Raw genomic sequence first — 17,992 nt, forward strand, 5'->3', positions numbered from 1 at the left:
TATTGACAAGTATAAGGAAGACTTTTAAAAATTAACTCAGGCAATTGATACTAGACCGCGACCAATATTCACACCACCACTGCTCCCATCAGTTACCTTTGTCCTCCTGTTGCCTTGGCGTTTCCATGATGTTGCCCTTAGAATGACTTAGTTGTGCGGTCCGACCATCATCATCTCTAAAACAATGTCCCTCATTCCTGGGGAGCCGATAGGAGACATAAACGGCTATAGGCCTGTGAGGCCAACGCTGACGAAAGAGAAAAGAACCGCTTCTCTTTTTCAGGTCATCTGTCTCCTTCCTTTTCACGTCCCTTCAGTTTGATTGAACCTTTTTCCTAATGAAGGTTGGACTGGAAATTTGAATGTGCTGACCCGCATGGTTACAAGCTCTACTTTAGTGGGTACCGGCGAATGGGTTGTAAAGCACCACCATATGCAAAGAAGTCATAGAAGTGGGTCCATTCATGGCACCATTCTCAGTATCCTCCATGGGTGAATTTCTCCAGAATCAGAAAGGAAGCAGGAAAATTTTCATGGCCACTGGCACCATCAAAGCTGTCCCACACTCCACTGTAAGCATGATGGTTCCCCATTCTTGCAGTGTACTGTAGGCTCAGCCCCAAAAAATTGGCAGTTTCCCTTCTCCACCATCCTTACCAGCTAGACTGCAGAGCAGAACATCCTTCTTTCTCGTCATTCCTTTGACTTACTTTACCTTCATTTCAAATTGGTGGCACGAAAAGTTGGTACAATATCATCTGCATTTTTGGCTCAAGAGGGTGCTGATCCACATCATCCATTTCTTGGTCTTTATGCCCGTCCTGACATGAATAATTTGGAAGAATTGGCTTCTGATTTCAGCAAGATGCGCAGCTTGTGAAGAATGTTGTTTTGTAGTTTCTTTCTGGCTTTTCTTGTTTTGATGACAAGGAAAACCATTGAGCCTCATGGCCATGTGCGAAACTTGCTGACATATTATATGGGGTAGATTCGGCATGAACAGATTTAATTGTCCTACACCTACAATGTAAATGCACATTCCTAATGATCAAACATCCCTTTCACATGGCGAAGACGGAAAAGATACACGTAACGGAAGTTTTTAATGAAAAGAGAAAAGGGATCGTGATGGAGAGGTGGAAAAAAGCCATCCTCTTATGTATATGTAAGGTGTTTTCGCAAATGAAGGAGCGTTCTTCCCTAGGATTGCTGCAAAATGTGTTTTGAGCGTCTTTTGTAGGTTGTTTTAGCTAATTGTTGTTCTTGGGATAAATGAAATTGTTGAGTATTCTATGGAGGCGAGCGTCTCAAAGGTTCTGTCACGAGACATGGCGCAAATTGGTCATCTTGTTGGTAAAAGGCATGAAAAGCCATGCGTTTCTTGAGTTAATTTGTCCGCCACATCCAGAAACAACTCGGTTGGTTTCCTATTAACTGAAAGAGACAGGGCTTCATTTCATCCCCCTTGCATAAAATCTTTTTCACTAGACTAAGCCGATGCTAAAACTTCCTTGCTTAGGAGAAAGTGCTATTATATTAATGGCAGTTTTAAGTATCTTTTGAAAAGAGATAGTTAATCATTTACTGCTGACTGTTGGCGGTAGCTGCATCAATGATGGCAATCACACGTGAGAACATCATTGGCAAATTGTTGCCCTTTTTCCAATCACAAGAAGTCAGAACTCCTTTGGATTATAGGTTGCAAGCTCTACAGAAGCACAATTAGAAGTTTCCATCCAACCACTTCCATGGCCCTCACGTGCTTCGCTTCCGTAGCCTCTTACCTTTCCGGAAGGAACTTCACATAAAAAACAACTCACATGTTGCAGGCCTGGAACCAATTTTGTGATTGCACATTAAATATATGACCATAGCCTCCAGGAGGCAGTTGGCCACTGCCATGGCTACTGGCGGCAGCGGCTATTATTCCTGCTGCCACCATCACTTTTACCACTATTTCTAGCTGTGTTTCATGTTCGGGACGAAGATTAGGTACCATTGAGCTCAACTTAATTCAATCCGAACTAATCATATTTAGAGCGGGATCTGATGGATTAAAAAGTGAAATTAGAAGCAGCCACAAGTTAAATTCCAGAACGCAAATCAAGGGTACGCATATGGTCATTGGTCAGCCAATGTTGCAAAATGATTTTTTGGGTGGGGGTGTGTGCGGAGAAGAGGGGTTCTATCATCTGGTTCTATGAGAAAAGATCTTTGCTTTAGCTTTTCTTTTTCCCTTTCTAGATCTCTTTTCCGTGAGAACCAGCTCCTGCTTACCTAGTCTTTTTTCTCTACTGGTTTTTTGATGAATGACGAGAAAGTGTATGCTGTGGCAGCACTTTTTGTTTCACTTTTGGATGCACCTGGCTAACCACTGTTCCCTTGTTTGTTCTTCCCGGCAATGCTTTTAAGGTTCATGCAGCCCGAAAATATTTGATCTTCTCCTTCGCTATTGGAAAAAATCCACGGAAGCTGGCTTCACGTTAGCCATGGTTACCAGCCAAAACACGTCTCTTTTTTTAGGGAAGGACCACCACCGGATGAATGTCACGTGGACCATTCTGATTAATCTGCAAAAAATTGTGGAAGATCTCGAATTACAGGTTTATCACGGTGTGAAACTGAAAAGAACTACTAACCCGTGGCCATTCAATGTAGAGGAAACAAGCGAGGGAGTTGGTGAGGCGTAAATGGCGGGGACAGGGCGAGGGGGTTATCATGAATAAGGCAAGTGCAGTAAAGAGTAGATGGCAGCACAGAGTGAGTTGGTTTCACAAAAAAAGTGAAGCCGAGTAAAGAGAAGGGTTCTCTAAACAAAACCCATTCATAGAAACCAACTCTGTTGTTTTTTCCGCCTCAAACATCTACTGCTAGATTAGTCATATCTCGTTAGGTGGGCTACAACTAACGTGGCTCTATGAAGATTGATAAGTTGGAGTACCATATATTGCTCAAAGTGGCTGTGCCACCATCTATGTTGTTTTGGGTGAACAAGGAGTATATTGTTTCAAACCTCCATCTGTGTGTTCTTTTTCTCCACCCTGACTTGCAAATTGCAATTTAACAAGACGTTCCCCCCGCACGACAGGAACAAATAAATCTCATGTTGGACTCTGTCCCTCCAGGAATTTATTTTATATATATATATATATATATATATATATATATATATATATATATATATATATATATATATATATATATATATATATATATATATATATATATATATATATATATATATCATGATGGATTCAACTCAATAACTGTAGATTGCTAGAACTTAAACCTCCCAATCTCACAAACATGTTAACTACAAACAGGAAACTTGGAACAGAACACGAGAAAATTAATGGTACAAACTTTTACTATTATAACTTTCATACACTGATATTTTTACACTTGGAGAAACTGTGATTACATATGCAACTCTCCTGCACACTGAATTCTTAATTTTTGCACTACAAGCTTGTTGTATCCAATAACTAAAGCACATACAGCAAGATGCTACTGATCGAACCATTTGCAATTTTTTGCTAAATGGTCTGCCGCTGTTATTGCAAAATGTCCAATCTACTGAAATAATGGCCTGATTTTGGGTATCTATACAGGTGACAACAACCATTACTATTGGGTTCGTGTATCAGCTAAATATGACTGAACCCATTTACTCCTGTGTCTATACTCCATACTACTGCTGATGCTTATACTCCATATTTGTGATTGTATTTCAGCACACTTTTAATTGCAGATGGCCTCAACAGCTGCTCGCTTCATGATGCCTGGGCATGGATCCCCTCGGAAGGTCTCTTTTGAGACAACAACAGAGCACCACCTCTGCCCTATGCATTCCTGGAGAAACAAAGCCATAACAAATGAGCCTCGATTGCTTCAAAGTTTCAAACACACACACACACACACACACAGAGTGTTTGCAAGCAGACCTTAAAGGCCTCATATGAATATGTAGAATGGCAAACTCCTTGCTGGAAGCTTCCGCATGTTCCTTGAGGCGTCCCAAAGCTAGCAAACTTTATGGAAGAAATCTTCTGTCCCTCTGTGCATGAGATATGAACCTTTGGTTTTTCTGGCATTTCAGGCTTGCCAAGTGATTTAATGTGCCAAAGAGATGGATGCCACTCTGAAACATCAGCGCATGCACTTCCTACTGTTCTCCTCACCACAGTGATTCCCGAAGGATTACCACCCCACTCCTCAAAGATCACCAGAAGATTCCCACTTGGACGTAACCAAGAACGAGGAACATGATACCTGCCATAAAGAGTGTTAGTTTGAAATTTTCAGATGAGGTACTAGGACAGACCAAGCCACTCTTCTCACCATCTCTGAGAAGGACCGCCACAACCTGTTCTGCACTTGTTCTCATTGAAGGTTCCAACATAGCTGCAACCACCACAGTTGCCTTTTGCAGTGTATGCAGGCCAGTAGCGTCCCACATGTTGGCCATTTACCCATATTTGACCTTTTCCCATACTAGCCATATCTAGAGCCACAGGATCTGATCCAGGTGGTGCATTAAATGTTGACTGGGTAAAAGAAATTAGCACGTCAACATCTAATTACACTAAAACAATTCAATGAAGAAGATTGCATTCAAGGACAGGTTTCGTAATGTTGGTTTCTCCAACCTTGTACCACGTTAGTGGTTGGCTTCGAACTATGTATGATCCTTGCCACTCAACAGACGAACTCCCACTCAGAGTGTGAAGGCTCAGAGCTTCACCTTTAAGTCCAACCTGAGGAATGCACGCCTCAACAGTTATTCGCAATGTAAAAATATGTTAAACCGTGGTGCTTCAGGCATCATAATTTCAGTTAATTCTAAAAAGCTTAAACAGACCTTGTACGACCATTTTTGCCACGACAAGTCCCTTCTGCCTTCATTAAGACCGCTTAACTGGACTGGCCCAAGAACACCAGCATTCCAGGTCTCAAAATGGTTGCCTACATTCTATCACGAAGCACAAGAAGATTTTATTTCAGGAAAACATCTTGCTAATGCTAAATCTCATATTCGGATTATAATGTGAATGAAATTTGAGGAAACTGACCGGCAGGCCTACTGCTATACTTAGAAGTGCAATTCTGTTGCTTCCAGCCCAGAGTTTCACACTGGTAGTAAGTGTTAGCTTTGGGTTCTCTAGACTGCCATATACAGAACCTACCAATAGATAATTGCTCAGAATATCAGTGAAAGTTCAACTTGCTGAATCTATGGTATAATATATTCATAAGGGATGACCACTACCTGCAAGTTTTCCATTAATGAAGGCATGCAATGCATGACCTGCTGACATAACCGTGAGTACTGGATATCTGCCATTCTTGAGGAATTGTTCGTTTCCATTTATATTGACACTGAAAACAAAACCACAAAGAGAAAGATCATTTATGACATGAAAATCTTCTGAAATTCAAGCAACTTCTGCTTCCACCAGTGTTAGGGAATCAAATGGTTATGTGAAGAAGAAAGTTACTCACTCTGTCATGTACCACAAGTAATCACTAACGTCCCTTGTAACATTTATCTGTTCTAAAAGCCCCACAACTGTGAATGGATCATCACTGTATGAAGCAACTGACTCATCATATGATGCCCATGATCCAAGGTTGCTTACAGGAACCATCTGTGGACTTGTAGTTTGGACACCAACCTGTACCAGCATGTTACAATTGGTGAGCATCCAGGACATGTCTTAGGTTATAATAAATGAAACATAAGATACTCTGTAACTTTCACCTTTGCCGTGTTAAAAACTACATTTGTACAATCAGGGAGAATGCTGATTGACCATGGTGGGAGATTATAGTGTCTGTTCCTGAAAGTTACTGTGGCAGTGGCTTGTTGATCATAGTTTGCAAGGAAAGCAGCACAAGCCCCAGTTCTTGAGGTGAACACATGAGACTAGAGAGGCAAAAAAGGGAGTTTAATACTCCTGTAAAAGAGTTAATTTCTAGCAACCAACCAGTGCAAAGAACGGAAGTCCTTTTACCTCTTGATAGTGCCCAAGTGAAGCCACAGCAGGATCCCCAGATACCAAAGCTGGTTCACATAGCTTTATGGCCCTGTGTAGATCTTTAAGATGACCCCATTTTGGCTGCCTGATCATTCCTGTTTAAGAGATTGAAATGAATGGTTGGATCTTTGAGGCAAGAGAAATCTTATAAGTGAAGAAAAATTGTTCTAATCATTGATAACAGCTAGAAGGCATGTCAATTGACAAAGATTGTTTTTCTGTACCATATTCATCTAAAGGAGCATCATAGTCATAGCTAGTCGCGATGAAAGGTCCACCAGCAGTTCGACCAAAGTTAGTTCCACCATGATACTGGCAAGTAGACAATGGCATATAAGTTAAATTAGCTTGAACAGTCTACGGCAGCAAAACCAAAAGATTCCGTTAATTTAATAAGAAAGCGTGTTCAAATGGTTCACAGTTCAGACAGGTCCTGAGGTACTTACCATGTAATAGTTCACAAAGGAACCCCCTTTCTGTATGAAACGGGCAACAGCAAATGCCATGTCTTCAGCAGGCCGTTGGGGAATTGCTCCACCGAACTCCGTATACCTGGTAAGAACCAACCAATCAAGAATCTCAGTTCATAAGTCACGCTGAATATGAACCATTTTCGGAGAAACCACACAGTTGGTTAGATAGAATACATAGCAAAAACGCTGTCTGCCCGCATAGTAGGAAATGAATGTGAATTCAGAATATGCTAAATTAAACAAACTGCAAATACTACGAACAAAGAATTACCATCCAGTCCACGCTTCTGTCCACATCTTGGGCTTGTATGGCTTGTTGGGAGTGAAGTAGTCGCAGTAATAACCATTGCATGCATTGATCTGTCAAAATGTTGATCAGGAAGAGAGCGACAAATCTTAGCGACAAGACTTAAAACAGAATCGTTTTAGACTTTTCAACAGTTGACTGTTAATCCACGGGGAAGGAGAAGTATAAACAGCTTAAAGCGGAACCATGTCAGCCAATCTAAGATGAACGGGAAAATCTAGTCAAAGTTCCTGTCCATTAATACCCTGAAAGCCATACGAAACTGGTTTTTGTTCCCGACACCAGAAATTTTTCCTTTCGTATTCCTTTTCTGGCAAACAGGGATTAGAAAGACAACCGCCAGATTATGCCCAAGAGATGTTCCCTCGTGGTTTACGGTTACAAGTTCAAAAACCAATTGTGCGGTACAAAGGCACAGTAAAAACTACACCAATTAACTTTAAAAGAGAAAACTTACAATCGGATCCGGGGCGTCGTCCTGCTTGCACATAACCCATGGAACCCCTGTACCAAGTGAGACCGCCATGTTTGCAGCCCAAGCTGTGTATGCCTTGCCAGGAGCCCCAATCTCCCATTCCTCGGGACCATATTCATTCTCAATCTACGAATGCAGAGCAACCAACAAATTACTACAGAAAAGAAAGAGAAATACGCCGCCCTGTTTAGTCGTCAACTGAGATATTAATCGAACATCTATACCTGTGACAGGATGATAGGCCCTCCTTGAGATTGAAACAGTCTCTCAGCCTTCATCATGTTAACTATTTTCTGAGTGAATCCCCTCATTGCCGCCTTCAAGATTAGAATAAAAGCAACACATTAGCACCCATCTTCTCATTTCATCAAAACTAATAAATATGCAACCAACTCCATTTAAAGCAATGAAAATGAACACACCTTGAAAGGCTCATTGTTAGTTCTAAAGCTGATACCAGGTACATATTTCAGCCAAACTGGAAACCCGCTGCAATGTAACACATGTTCACGTATAAATAAAAAAAATCGAAGATATTATAGTAAATATTAAACAAGTATTTATTTACTTATATATTCGTGATGTAAGATGAGAAGAAAAACTGACCCAAAATTCCATTCGGCGCAAACATAAGGACCAATGCGCAGATGAACATAAAGGCCGGCTTGCTGCACCAGCTTTATGAACCGAACAAGATCATATCTTTCCTCAAAATAATACTGCAAGATAGATGTTGGAAAATATGAAAATGCAAATGAAACTCCTCTAAAGAAGAAGGAAAGATTTTCGTGAAGAAGCAGAGTGAAGAGGAAAAGGTTTGTTACTCTTCCAGGAGAAGGCTCATGGCCATTCCAGAAAACGTATGTTTGGATGACATCCAAACCTCCATCCTTGGCTTTCTGAATCAGGTCCGGCCACATCTACAAGACCCCAACAAAGTTTAGTTTTAGTTTACTTTCATTCTTTGTTTTTTTTTCTCTTCTGCAGAACATCCAAAAAAAAAAAAGGAAGGGAGAAGCCAACATCCCCATTCCCACATTTTCCTGCAGAATGTACCTCAGGGGTGCTCCTTGGGTAGTGAATGGACCCAGAGATGAGGATTCTCCTCTGGCCATTGATGATGATCGACGTGTGGTCGTATGTAACAGAGGACAAGACAACCCCTGTTAATGTGGCCAACATGAACAACCATGATAACATGGTGGCTTCCTTTCTCCACATTCTTCACTTCTCCTTCACTCAGAAGAGAGAAAGTTGAAGAAAACACAACAGTGATTCTTCTCTTTTCTTCCTTTCTCTTCTCCCTTCCCAACTATTCCCTCCCTTTTCTTTCTCTCTCTCGTCTCCTCTCCCTCCCTTGAAGCTTGTGCTCATTTTGGGTTGGATTCCCTCCTTTTTAAAGCAGAGGAAGGGACCCCCTCATTGGTCTGACGTGATTCATCATCCTTCAATTTTTTTTTGGTGGGTTCTTATTGCCTTTTAATCCTTCACCATTAATCTAAGAAAAAAAAAATCTCCATTGCCATTCTTTTTAGCTTAAGCAACCACGTCACCTGTCCGTGATTTATTACAAGAATTCTACAGTTGAGAGGGGGAGAAATCGATCTGTGGTCGCCTGTGACTGGGTTGGCCTCTTAAATTTAATTTTTTATTTTCAGAAATCGTGGCTACTAAACTTATCTAGTCAGACGAAAATACAATTTTTAAATAAACAATGGCATTCTGATGTCACAGATAATTCAACTCATCAAACAATTAAATAAAACTACCTGTCAACGGAGCTCCTACTTACAGTATCTTCTTCCCCCCACCATCCAAACTTTTTCCGAAAATACCAGGAAACTAAACAACGAAAAATGATTCGACAGCCGTTCTACGCTCTTGAACTTCTCCCTTTAATTGTTGTCTTTCAATTTGTTTACTTTTAATGACAAACACAGTAACAGAAGAAGAGATTTTGAATCCATGATGCATGTCTACGAGATACATGACAGGTTCTTGGGTTTTAGGAGAGAAAGTAGTTCATTAATAAACGGTGACGCTTTTCTTGGCGTCCATATTTGTCTTACAATGCACGGAAGGGGATAAAAGTGAAGCTTCAATTTTATTACTAATTATTGGACAACAATATGCGATTCATTGCGTACTGATAGATATCATGAGAGGACTATAATGGGATGGAGAGAGAATCTCACAGCCACGAGTGAGTCCAAAGCACAAGCATATAGATAAAAAAACTAGAGAGAGAGAGAGAGAGATTGTATAACTGTTTTAAATAACTTGTTTATGAGGTATAGTGTTTAAGACATAACTTGATAGTTGGTGAAAGTCTGATCTATAAGCTCCATTTATGGGTTTTACTCTTTTAGATCCTAAACAACAGATGCACAATTTAGTTGATAAGTGTATCTGTTTCTACTCAGGTCTCAAAGTAACTCTGAACCTCAAAAGCAAGAACAAAAGAGGAAGAACTTCAACCTTTTTTGCTTCATCTAATTGTGTTGAAGATGCTATTATCTTTATTATGACAAATAAATATTGAAGTGTTAAATGTAAACTACTCCTTCACGTCTTTTCACTTTAACAATGGTTTCTAAGAGTTTGGTGCACCTGGTTGGACTAATGGCTAGTTAGCAAACAAGTACTAATTTAATTAAATTTCAGAGGGATTGGACTAGTGGCTAGTTAGCAAACAAGTATTAATTTAATTACATTTCAGGGGGAAGCCGACCCATGGGAGAACTAAGCGAACATAAGAATGATCTTGAGAGTTTTATGACTTAAGCAAACTACTAAGTCTCAGACTTGGGTGCTTTCCCTTAAGTAAATACAAAAAAAAATAAATTTCTACTCATATAAAACATATGAACTCTATGTCAATATGGGATCGCTCGAGTTACAGACTATTTTTGAAAATGCTGGGGGAAAAAATCTTAAGACTATTTTTCCAGCCTTGTCGGGCTTCCATCTCCTCAGACGGATTACTTTTTTCCGGCACTTCTTTGCACAAGTCATCCCGGAAAGCGGGGACATATAGTCAGATATCAGGCCATCGAACTTATCCGTCCGGTGATAGTTTTTCCTGGACAACAGCACTTATCCAACCAATCAAAAGGGGCCCCAGGAAGCACATTTGTGAATATAAAAGAACTAAAGAAAGAAAGAAAATGAAATGCAAGTTGGCTTCCTCATAAAAGAAGCGTTGGCTTTGTCAACATCTTGATCCTTGTAACTACCTTGGGAAAATGAGATGCATAAACAGGAACACCAAAGTTGAATGTGTGAGTCCAACACAACAAAGAAAATGCTTCTACAGATGGCTAGCAGATATCCAAAATTTTCTCGATACTGTATCTGTCTAAAGATAAATATGAACACAAGAAATTCTGATCCCCATGTGGATGCCATAAAGGACCGGATGGTAGGCAGCTAGTTTTCATTTTGAATTTTTGGGACATCAAATCCATGTACTTCAAAAGAATGAGCCATTGCGTTGCAAGTTAAAACGGGGGTGTCACCCTGAGGTACCAAAAGTAGACCTTGTACTATATGGGATATTAATGGGTTGGGTAGGAGCATCAGCCTTTTGCTCGATAGTGAAAAACGTCAGTCACACGAAACACAAGAAACTCTGAACATTTGAGATAAATTTCACCCATTTTCAGGATTTTTGAATAGGGAGAACACCATGAAGGTCAAAAGAAAGTTACTAGCATTGGTTGGTGTTTGATGACAGCCATCCATTCACAATCTACCACCAATATGAATCCAAAATCTTACGTGTTTGGTGTTACGGAAATGTTTACCTATTGTCAACCATGCCTACCAAAACCAAGATTTGTGAAATATTATTTAGCCCATACAACACATTGGGCGGCAAGCCGATCCACTCCAAGGGAGCCTCTATTATGAAATTTGTGGTCGTTGTCATGACTCATGCACTACTCTTACACTATAAAAGGTCCCGAAACATACAACCTCTCTTCACTTAAAGTGATCTGCATTCAATTGGTAGCATATCTATTTGATTTATTGGTCGATACCCAGATGCCACCTATCATATATTATTTAATTTTTATTATTTAAGAATTAAAATTTTTTATTTTATTTTTAATTTCATTCATTTTTTTAAGTTTCACAACATTTTGAGAAAACAATTGAGACTTGCTTGCGTGCATTAGCAAGGCAAATAGGCAATGTGTTGGTTGTCCCTCCATTTAAAGCACTATCTAGTATCTACATGTTGCTTTTAAACTAAGCAAACTTGGGTTTCCTCTTATCAAACTTGCATGTGATAGTTGTTACAGAAATTGACTGAGAAGGAGGAAATTTAAATTCTCATAAAGATATATTTGGTTTTTGGCAGCTCAGCAAAAATATGCTTCAAGTGTTTGAAATTTCTTTCTTTTTCTCACACATTTAATACACAAACACAGAAGTTGCACCTGCTTTTGGGATTATCTCGAAATCCAGCTATTTCCAACCTTCCAACTGCTCTATTACGTTCATTGACAGCAATAAATGAATTTTATAACTCTTTGAAGAACCAGAAAGCTCATAAACCTAAAAAAAAAATGCACGTTTACTGGGAAAACGGAGCATGGTAAGGAAAATTCTGAGTAAATTATTAATTCTAGCCCACGCAAAGTCAAAATCTGAATGTCGATCTCTAGATGAAGAACATTTATATTCATAACAAATAAATAACTTAACGAATTAGAAAAGGGTTGCTGGGAAGAGTCAAATGAGGTTTGGTGGAAGAATCCACTAACTACCCATTCAAGCCACTAGGAGGGTCGAACGTACATGGGGTTATCCTCACATGGCTTGGTGGTTGAGACTCCATTCATCCATCAATTCCCCACTTTCAGTTAGTCAATCTTTAATATATATATATATATATACACACCCATAATTTTATTTATTTTTCTATCAACCATTCCAATGGATTATATGATTTTCATGAATGAGTTGGATGATTCTGAATAGCTAAAGTCACCGTTCAATTTTTTATATATTGTGATCATATCTTAAAATATATATATATCTTGGTTGTTTGATTTTGCCTGTTTTGATCATTTGGCTCAGAAAAGGTTAAGGTCTATTTAATATCACATTCAAGTTAACTGTATCTTATTTGACCAAATTACTGAATAATTATGTATTAATTAATCTTACATGATACTGCTTCAAAAGCAATTTCATTCCAATAGTGCAGCTTTTAGGGAGCTTTTGATCACACAAACAATGCCTCTAACAGAAACATTAACATAATTTTCTATGAATCTATGCCAAAGTGATTCATGAAACACTGTGTCATAGTATTCCATGAATATGCTTTAATCTTTGTAATAGAATGAACCGTTACAAATGTTCTTATTGCCGAAGGCCTCATTACGGTTGTAAATTTATAAGATTTGGTTCTGACATTTTGTCATATTATGTTTTTTTGGGTGGTAAGGATGAACCTCTTGCTCACCCAGAAGATCGGGTATCAACATTTTGTCATTTTTTATTTTGCTAAATTATAATTTTAGCTTTTGCACACCTGAACCATTGACATCCTAATGAGACACGAGCGAGAGCAAGATGACAGGTGAAAATGCCGAAAATAGAGTGTAAAGAAGGACTTCTGTTGAATGTGAAGCAATTATGATATGAAACAGTTGCTTTCAAATTAAGGGTTGGAGCTAACTTTCATTCTTTTTGGGAAAAGAAGTGCTATCATAGTAATTCAAATTATACATGAAACAACGAATAGCAAATGCTCATTGATCGTTATCATTTTTGGTTTAATGAAGGATGTGACGTCTACATCCTCCTTATCCCCTTGAATGCTAGGTCTGCTTTCGGTGCTTCGTGGTGACATCATTGTTATTCTTTAACTTGCATATAGACGCATTTCTTTTTAACAGTATAGCAAGTTGACACCCGAAAAATTGAAATAGAGATTGTCTGCTTACTCAAGGGTGGAGGGAAGGGAGAGCCGACAGTGGCCTTGGCCCCCCCCCCTCTCATATTTTAAAAACTTTAAAAATTTATACGTAAATCTAAACAATTTTAGTTTAATATATATATAAAATTTGAAAATTTGTATTTTGCCCTTTGTTGAAATTTTGAAACTACAGTCTAACCCTTGCGACAAAAATTTTTTGTCTCCTCCTCCTCCCCTATGCCTACTAGCCCGTTCCATCATTACCCCAACCTCTTGAAAGAAGACTTTGGTGTTAATTAAGGAGCCCCCAATCCAGAAGCCTTTTAAAAATTGAGCTACATTGGTCTGTTCAATCAAATCACAAGCAATAAAAGGTGGGAAGTATCATACTTTATGCTTGTACTTTATTATTTCAATTATGTTAAGCCAATTGTGATATATATATATATATATATATATATATATATATATATATATATATATATATATATATATATATATATATATATATATATATATATATATATATATATATATATATATATATATATATATATATATATATTTGTCACTAGATTGGTAGTCTTCCTAAATTCAATTTAATTAGTAAATTTACAACAAATTTTTCATAAAAACAACATTAGTTAAAAAACTCCAACAAGAAAAATAACAAGGTTGGTACTTCAAATACAGTATTACTGATCAAGGGTGAAGAAATTATATTCATAAAAAGTAATTCGTATGGATGTCCCAATGCATGGTAGGTGTCCCGAATAAATCCAACGAGTACCAATCCATAAATCTAATCAAAATTGAAAAAAAAACAGAAAACAATAAAAAATGAAATACCCAAAAATTAATTATATCAAAAAGGTTTTTTTTTTTTCAAATGATTTTTGTTGGTAGTGAAGTGTGACGTGTGCCCAGCGACTTCTTAAATCGTGTGACAATTTCGACGGTTGTTTGGTTGATGTCACCGTCGCCAGCGTCAGGATTTTGACGCCCATTCAGAGCGGAAAAGAAAAGGGAAGAAAAAGTTTCACGTGAACTCTTTGTGACGCAAGACGCAAGAGACGAGTAAAATAAAGCAAATGAAAACAAAAAAAAAAGAAAAAAGAAAAAAAGAAAACAGGAATTCGAATTATTTTTGCAAAATTTCGAAGCCACGTTTTGGATGCATTTGCAACGGCACGGATTCCATGCCAAAGCACAAAGCAAGCAAGCGGGTGGACATATCCCATTTTCCATAACCTTTGGCCTGGTCCCCTTGGCGCCAGTAAATTTAACGGATTCTTAACGTTATAATCTAAACACACTCGATACTTTCTCTAAAGGTGAAATTCACAACCTTCTGGTAATAGACGAATTCTTAACGTTATGTCGCTTCAAAGGATAACTGATCACATTGTTAATTCGATTTCTACGGGTACTATGCTTTTCTGTAACTTAATCTTACAAATTGGCGAGCATTGCGATTTTCAAAAGGCAGATATTTTGTCCGAGACGTGGGGTGTCCTAGAAAATTGGGACAAATGGCAGGAGTGAGGGACATAAGGTGGGAGATCTGATGGTCTGCCTATTGTACTCGGCATTGTTGTCTGGATTCTTGGCCTGTTTGCTGGAGACAAGATCGACTTCCCGTGACCCATTCACCAAACACCCATGTCTGGGCACAGGCAGAGTCCTATCGGTTCCGGGCCGGACCGGCACGTGTCTGTGCCGAACTGGACCCACCCATTTGTAGTTGTTCACCTTCTTTTTGGCTGTACCCATCTCAATTATCTATAAGGAAATCCAGATCTATTTACTAATGGGATTCAAATTTTGTGTCCCAGTTTCATAATCGAATCTGAATTGGAACATATAAACATTAGACCTTACGCTAATCAGATCTAAAAAAAGGTCAAAATTCAAGTCTTGATCCAAATCTAATTACAGAACATTCAAACAAATAAAAGTCGGAAAAAGTAGTTGGATCAGACTTGAATCCAAGCTTTCAATCAACAATTGATGCGCCTCTGTTTTACACTTGTATGAAAACACGCAAGCATTGAGTTTCCTTTTTATCATCTTCACTTCCATAGTCAACAAAGTATGATTTGTTTGGGCAGCGGAGTCGTTCATCAGCATTCATATTTTCTGGCTTTACTTGGGTTTAAACACAATCATATTCATAGTCATTTAAAAAGAATATTTTATTCCTTTCTCGGTACAACAGTTACTGCCTTTCAGTCTTATTAAATATATTTGTCTATTAAATAATTGAAGACTCCTTCACTATGTTTTAGGTTGAGTATTAAATTCTTTTTATGTAATATATTAACTTTTGCAGTATAAAAGGTTATTGTCACCAGAGTCGGAAAATTTTCATTGTCATTTTTAAGAATTCAAGTTAATTTATCGTTTTCAAATATATTAAAAAAAATCGAGGTTTTGATTGGGCTGATCTGAGTTGAAAGAACGATGAGCTAGCTAAGTGCACGAGGGCCCTCTGTTCATACGGTCATAATCATGACCAAACTCGCTTGGTCAATCTTCTACGTCTGCGTGTGGTCGTATCGAACCCAATCAGGTTCAGTGCTTAGCTAGATTCCACATGTTGGGCCCATCATGTTATCCAAAACTTAAAAAATGTATGATCATTTCCTGCCGCACACCTAATTTCTCCTACCTAAATTTTATTAGAAGGCGTCTTCTACTTAAAGTCTTACAATCACTGTTAAATATACATATAAATGTAATTATAAACATAAACACAAATATATATATATATACATAGGAAAATGGGTAGGTGACACTTAGGTGCTAGATTTGTAAGAAACAATTTCAACTTTTGAAGTTGAGAGAAAAAAAGGGAAAAAATTTGTGAACTTAATATTATATAAGGATAATGTGCATTTTGAAACTGACATTTTCAACTTTTCTTTCTTTCACTCTTTCACTTTTTTTTTTCCTTTTCAAGAACATCCCCTTGCCTTAAGATTGGTAGATCTTAGAAAGAGAAACATATATATATATATATATATATATATATATATATATATATATATTCGTGTGTGTGTGTGTGTGTGTGTCTTGGTGCTCTTGATTTGTGAACCATATAATATTGTGATATTTTATGACATGTACCGATAATCCTAAACTTTATGTCCGTTTCCATGGTTGCCTGGCCAAACATCTTGCCGTGCTTTCATGCCAATCTCTTTTATTGGTGTTTATGACCCTAATATCAATATTTGATCATGATATGCCATGCACATGGTAAGAAAATGCAAACCAGCTTCAGTTGGCACCACAGGATCAGCACCTTCTCCTCCTCCTAATGGGCCAATACATTGCGGGCCTACCGGAGGCCGGCGAGCTTCTGGGTCCCATGACGGCCGGCGGGCCGGCCGTGCACGCCTCTCCTGACCACAGGAACATGCATGCTTGCCTGAATGATCGCAATCAGTTTACAACAAAAAAAAAAAGATGAAGGAGAAGAAGGCTGAAGTTCTAAGATAAAGCTCCACATCCTTGTCAGCCAATTTTGGTCCCTCCCTTCTTATCCTCTAAACGGATGAAGAAGGCCATGTTAGCAATAACTGCCCAACTGCTAGGCCAATTCCTGCCTCATATTTTCCATAGGAATGGGAAAGAAGAAGATGAAGAAAAAAATAAAAGAAGTGTTGCTCTTGAATATGGGAAACTTATTATATTATAATTGAAGCAATATGTATTTTTCTATCAAGAGTTCTGGGGACAAACGCTTATAAAATTGAAGTGCCATGTCTTCTTTATGCTTTCTTTTATTCTGTATTCATTTATTCTTCTGCAACTTGCAGGCATTGGGACATGAGACGGATTTGGTTCAGTGCATTGGTCTGTTCATAGTCACCTCGCTCTTATCCATCACTCGATCAAGCTTCCTTCTTCATGTGAAGCATTCCATTCTTGCACGCATTCTAAGAAACGTCAAGCAAGTTAGAGAGCACAAGCCTCGTCCCCACTAATTTCTTCTTGATTTCTCGTCTCCTCAAGGATTTAAAAAGAGAAAAAGAAGACGAGGAACATCTTTCTGTTAATAATTTCTTATTGGTTTATCCTTTCGGCATTAAAGAAACAAAAGAAGAAGAAGGCATCTCTTCCTCTATCTGTGTGGATTTTATATTTGCAAGACTCTTCCTGCGAAGTGGAGAGATTATTGATGTTGTGAAAGCTCAAGATAACTAATTTTCGGAAGGATAATGATCGGGGGAGCTAGTATCTCATACATACGTGGAGGTCGCGGCGGTTGATGAGAAGGATCCAGAGTCTCTAGCTAGCTAATGCTTCTTGTTCAACGTTTCTGTAAAGCAAGGGCCCGCAGCCATTATCCACACCTATGGAGCTCTGTTAGCCACCAATTTCTTCCTTCCTTCATTTCTTTTATTTCTTGAATATTTTGTTGTCTTTGGCTCCAAAACTCTCAGGACAAAACTTGATGTAATCCCTCTCGAGATAACCAATACCAAGAAACCAATTCTATACCCTTGAAATGTGTAAGATGTGCTTAAATTTGAACAAAAGTAGCTGTAGTTCCATACATACCATGTTTCCTACCCCATTATGAGAAAGAACATATATTATTCCCATTCTCAGTTCTAGTTAGAACAATAAGGTAAAACTCCTATGCAACTTCATGCATGCATGTATGAATACATATATATACATCGATGGTATATTTTTCATTGAAACAACTTGAATTAAAATATACTTTGCAGCAAATTAGTGTCATTACAAAAA

At 38.3% G+C, this 17,992-nt stretch overlaps 1 protein-coding gene across 1 annotated transcript; it reads right to left on the reverse strand.

Annotated features, from left to right (window-relative positions):
- Positions 1–3,349: 3,349 nt before the first annotated feature.
- On the reverse strand, positions 3,350–8,661 carry LOC116254859 (beta-galactosidase 1-like). Its single transcript, XM_031630477.2, has 19 exons — positions 8,350–8,661; positions 8,118–8,213; positions 7,900–8,012; positions 7,716–7,782; positions 7,518–7,610; positions 7,276–7,419; positions 6,783–6,871; positions 6,485–6,590; positions 6,263–6,350; positions 6,015–6,133; positions 5,762–5,926; positions 5,503–5,675; positions 5,270–5,379; positions 5,073–5,182; positions 4,862–4,972; positions 4,650–4,757; positions 4,342–4,547; positions 3,945–4,272; positions 3,350–3,852 (listed from the first exon to the last, which is right to left on the reverse strand). Exons 1-19 carry the CDS (start codon positions 8,512–8,514, stop codon positions 3,742–3,744), a joined length of 2,502 nt encoding a protein of 833 aa, XP_031486337.1. The 5' UTR covers positions 8,515–8,661; the 3' UTR covers positions 3,350–3,741.
- Positions 8,662–17,992: the final 9,331 nt, after the last annotated feature.

The sequence above is a fragment of the Nymphaea colorata genome, chromosome 1, assembly GCF_008831285.2.
Source record: "Nymphaea colorata isolate Beijing-Zhang1983 chromosome 1, ASM883128v2, whole genome shotgun sequence".
Classification (NCBI taxonomy): Eukaryota; Viridiplantae; Streptophyta; class Magnoliopsida; order Nymphaeales; family Nymphaeaceae; genus Nymphaea; species Nymphaea colorata.

Coding starts and splice junctions, on each gene's coding strand:
- LOC116254859 (XM_031630477.2), bottom strand. CDS start 8,514: ATGTGGAGAAAGGAAGCCACCATGTTATCATGGTTGTTCATGTTGGCC. Junction 7,611..7,715: donor CTAACAATGAGCCTTTCAAG/GTGTGTTCATTT, acceptor CTAATCTTGAAG/GCGGCAATGAGGGGATTCAC. Junction 5,183..5,269: donor CATTAATGGAAAACTTGCAG/GTAGTGGTCATC, acceptor ATCTATTGGTAG/GTTCTGTATATGGCAGTCTA.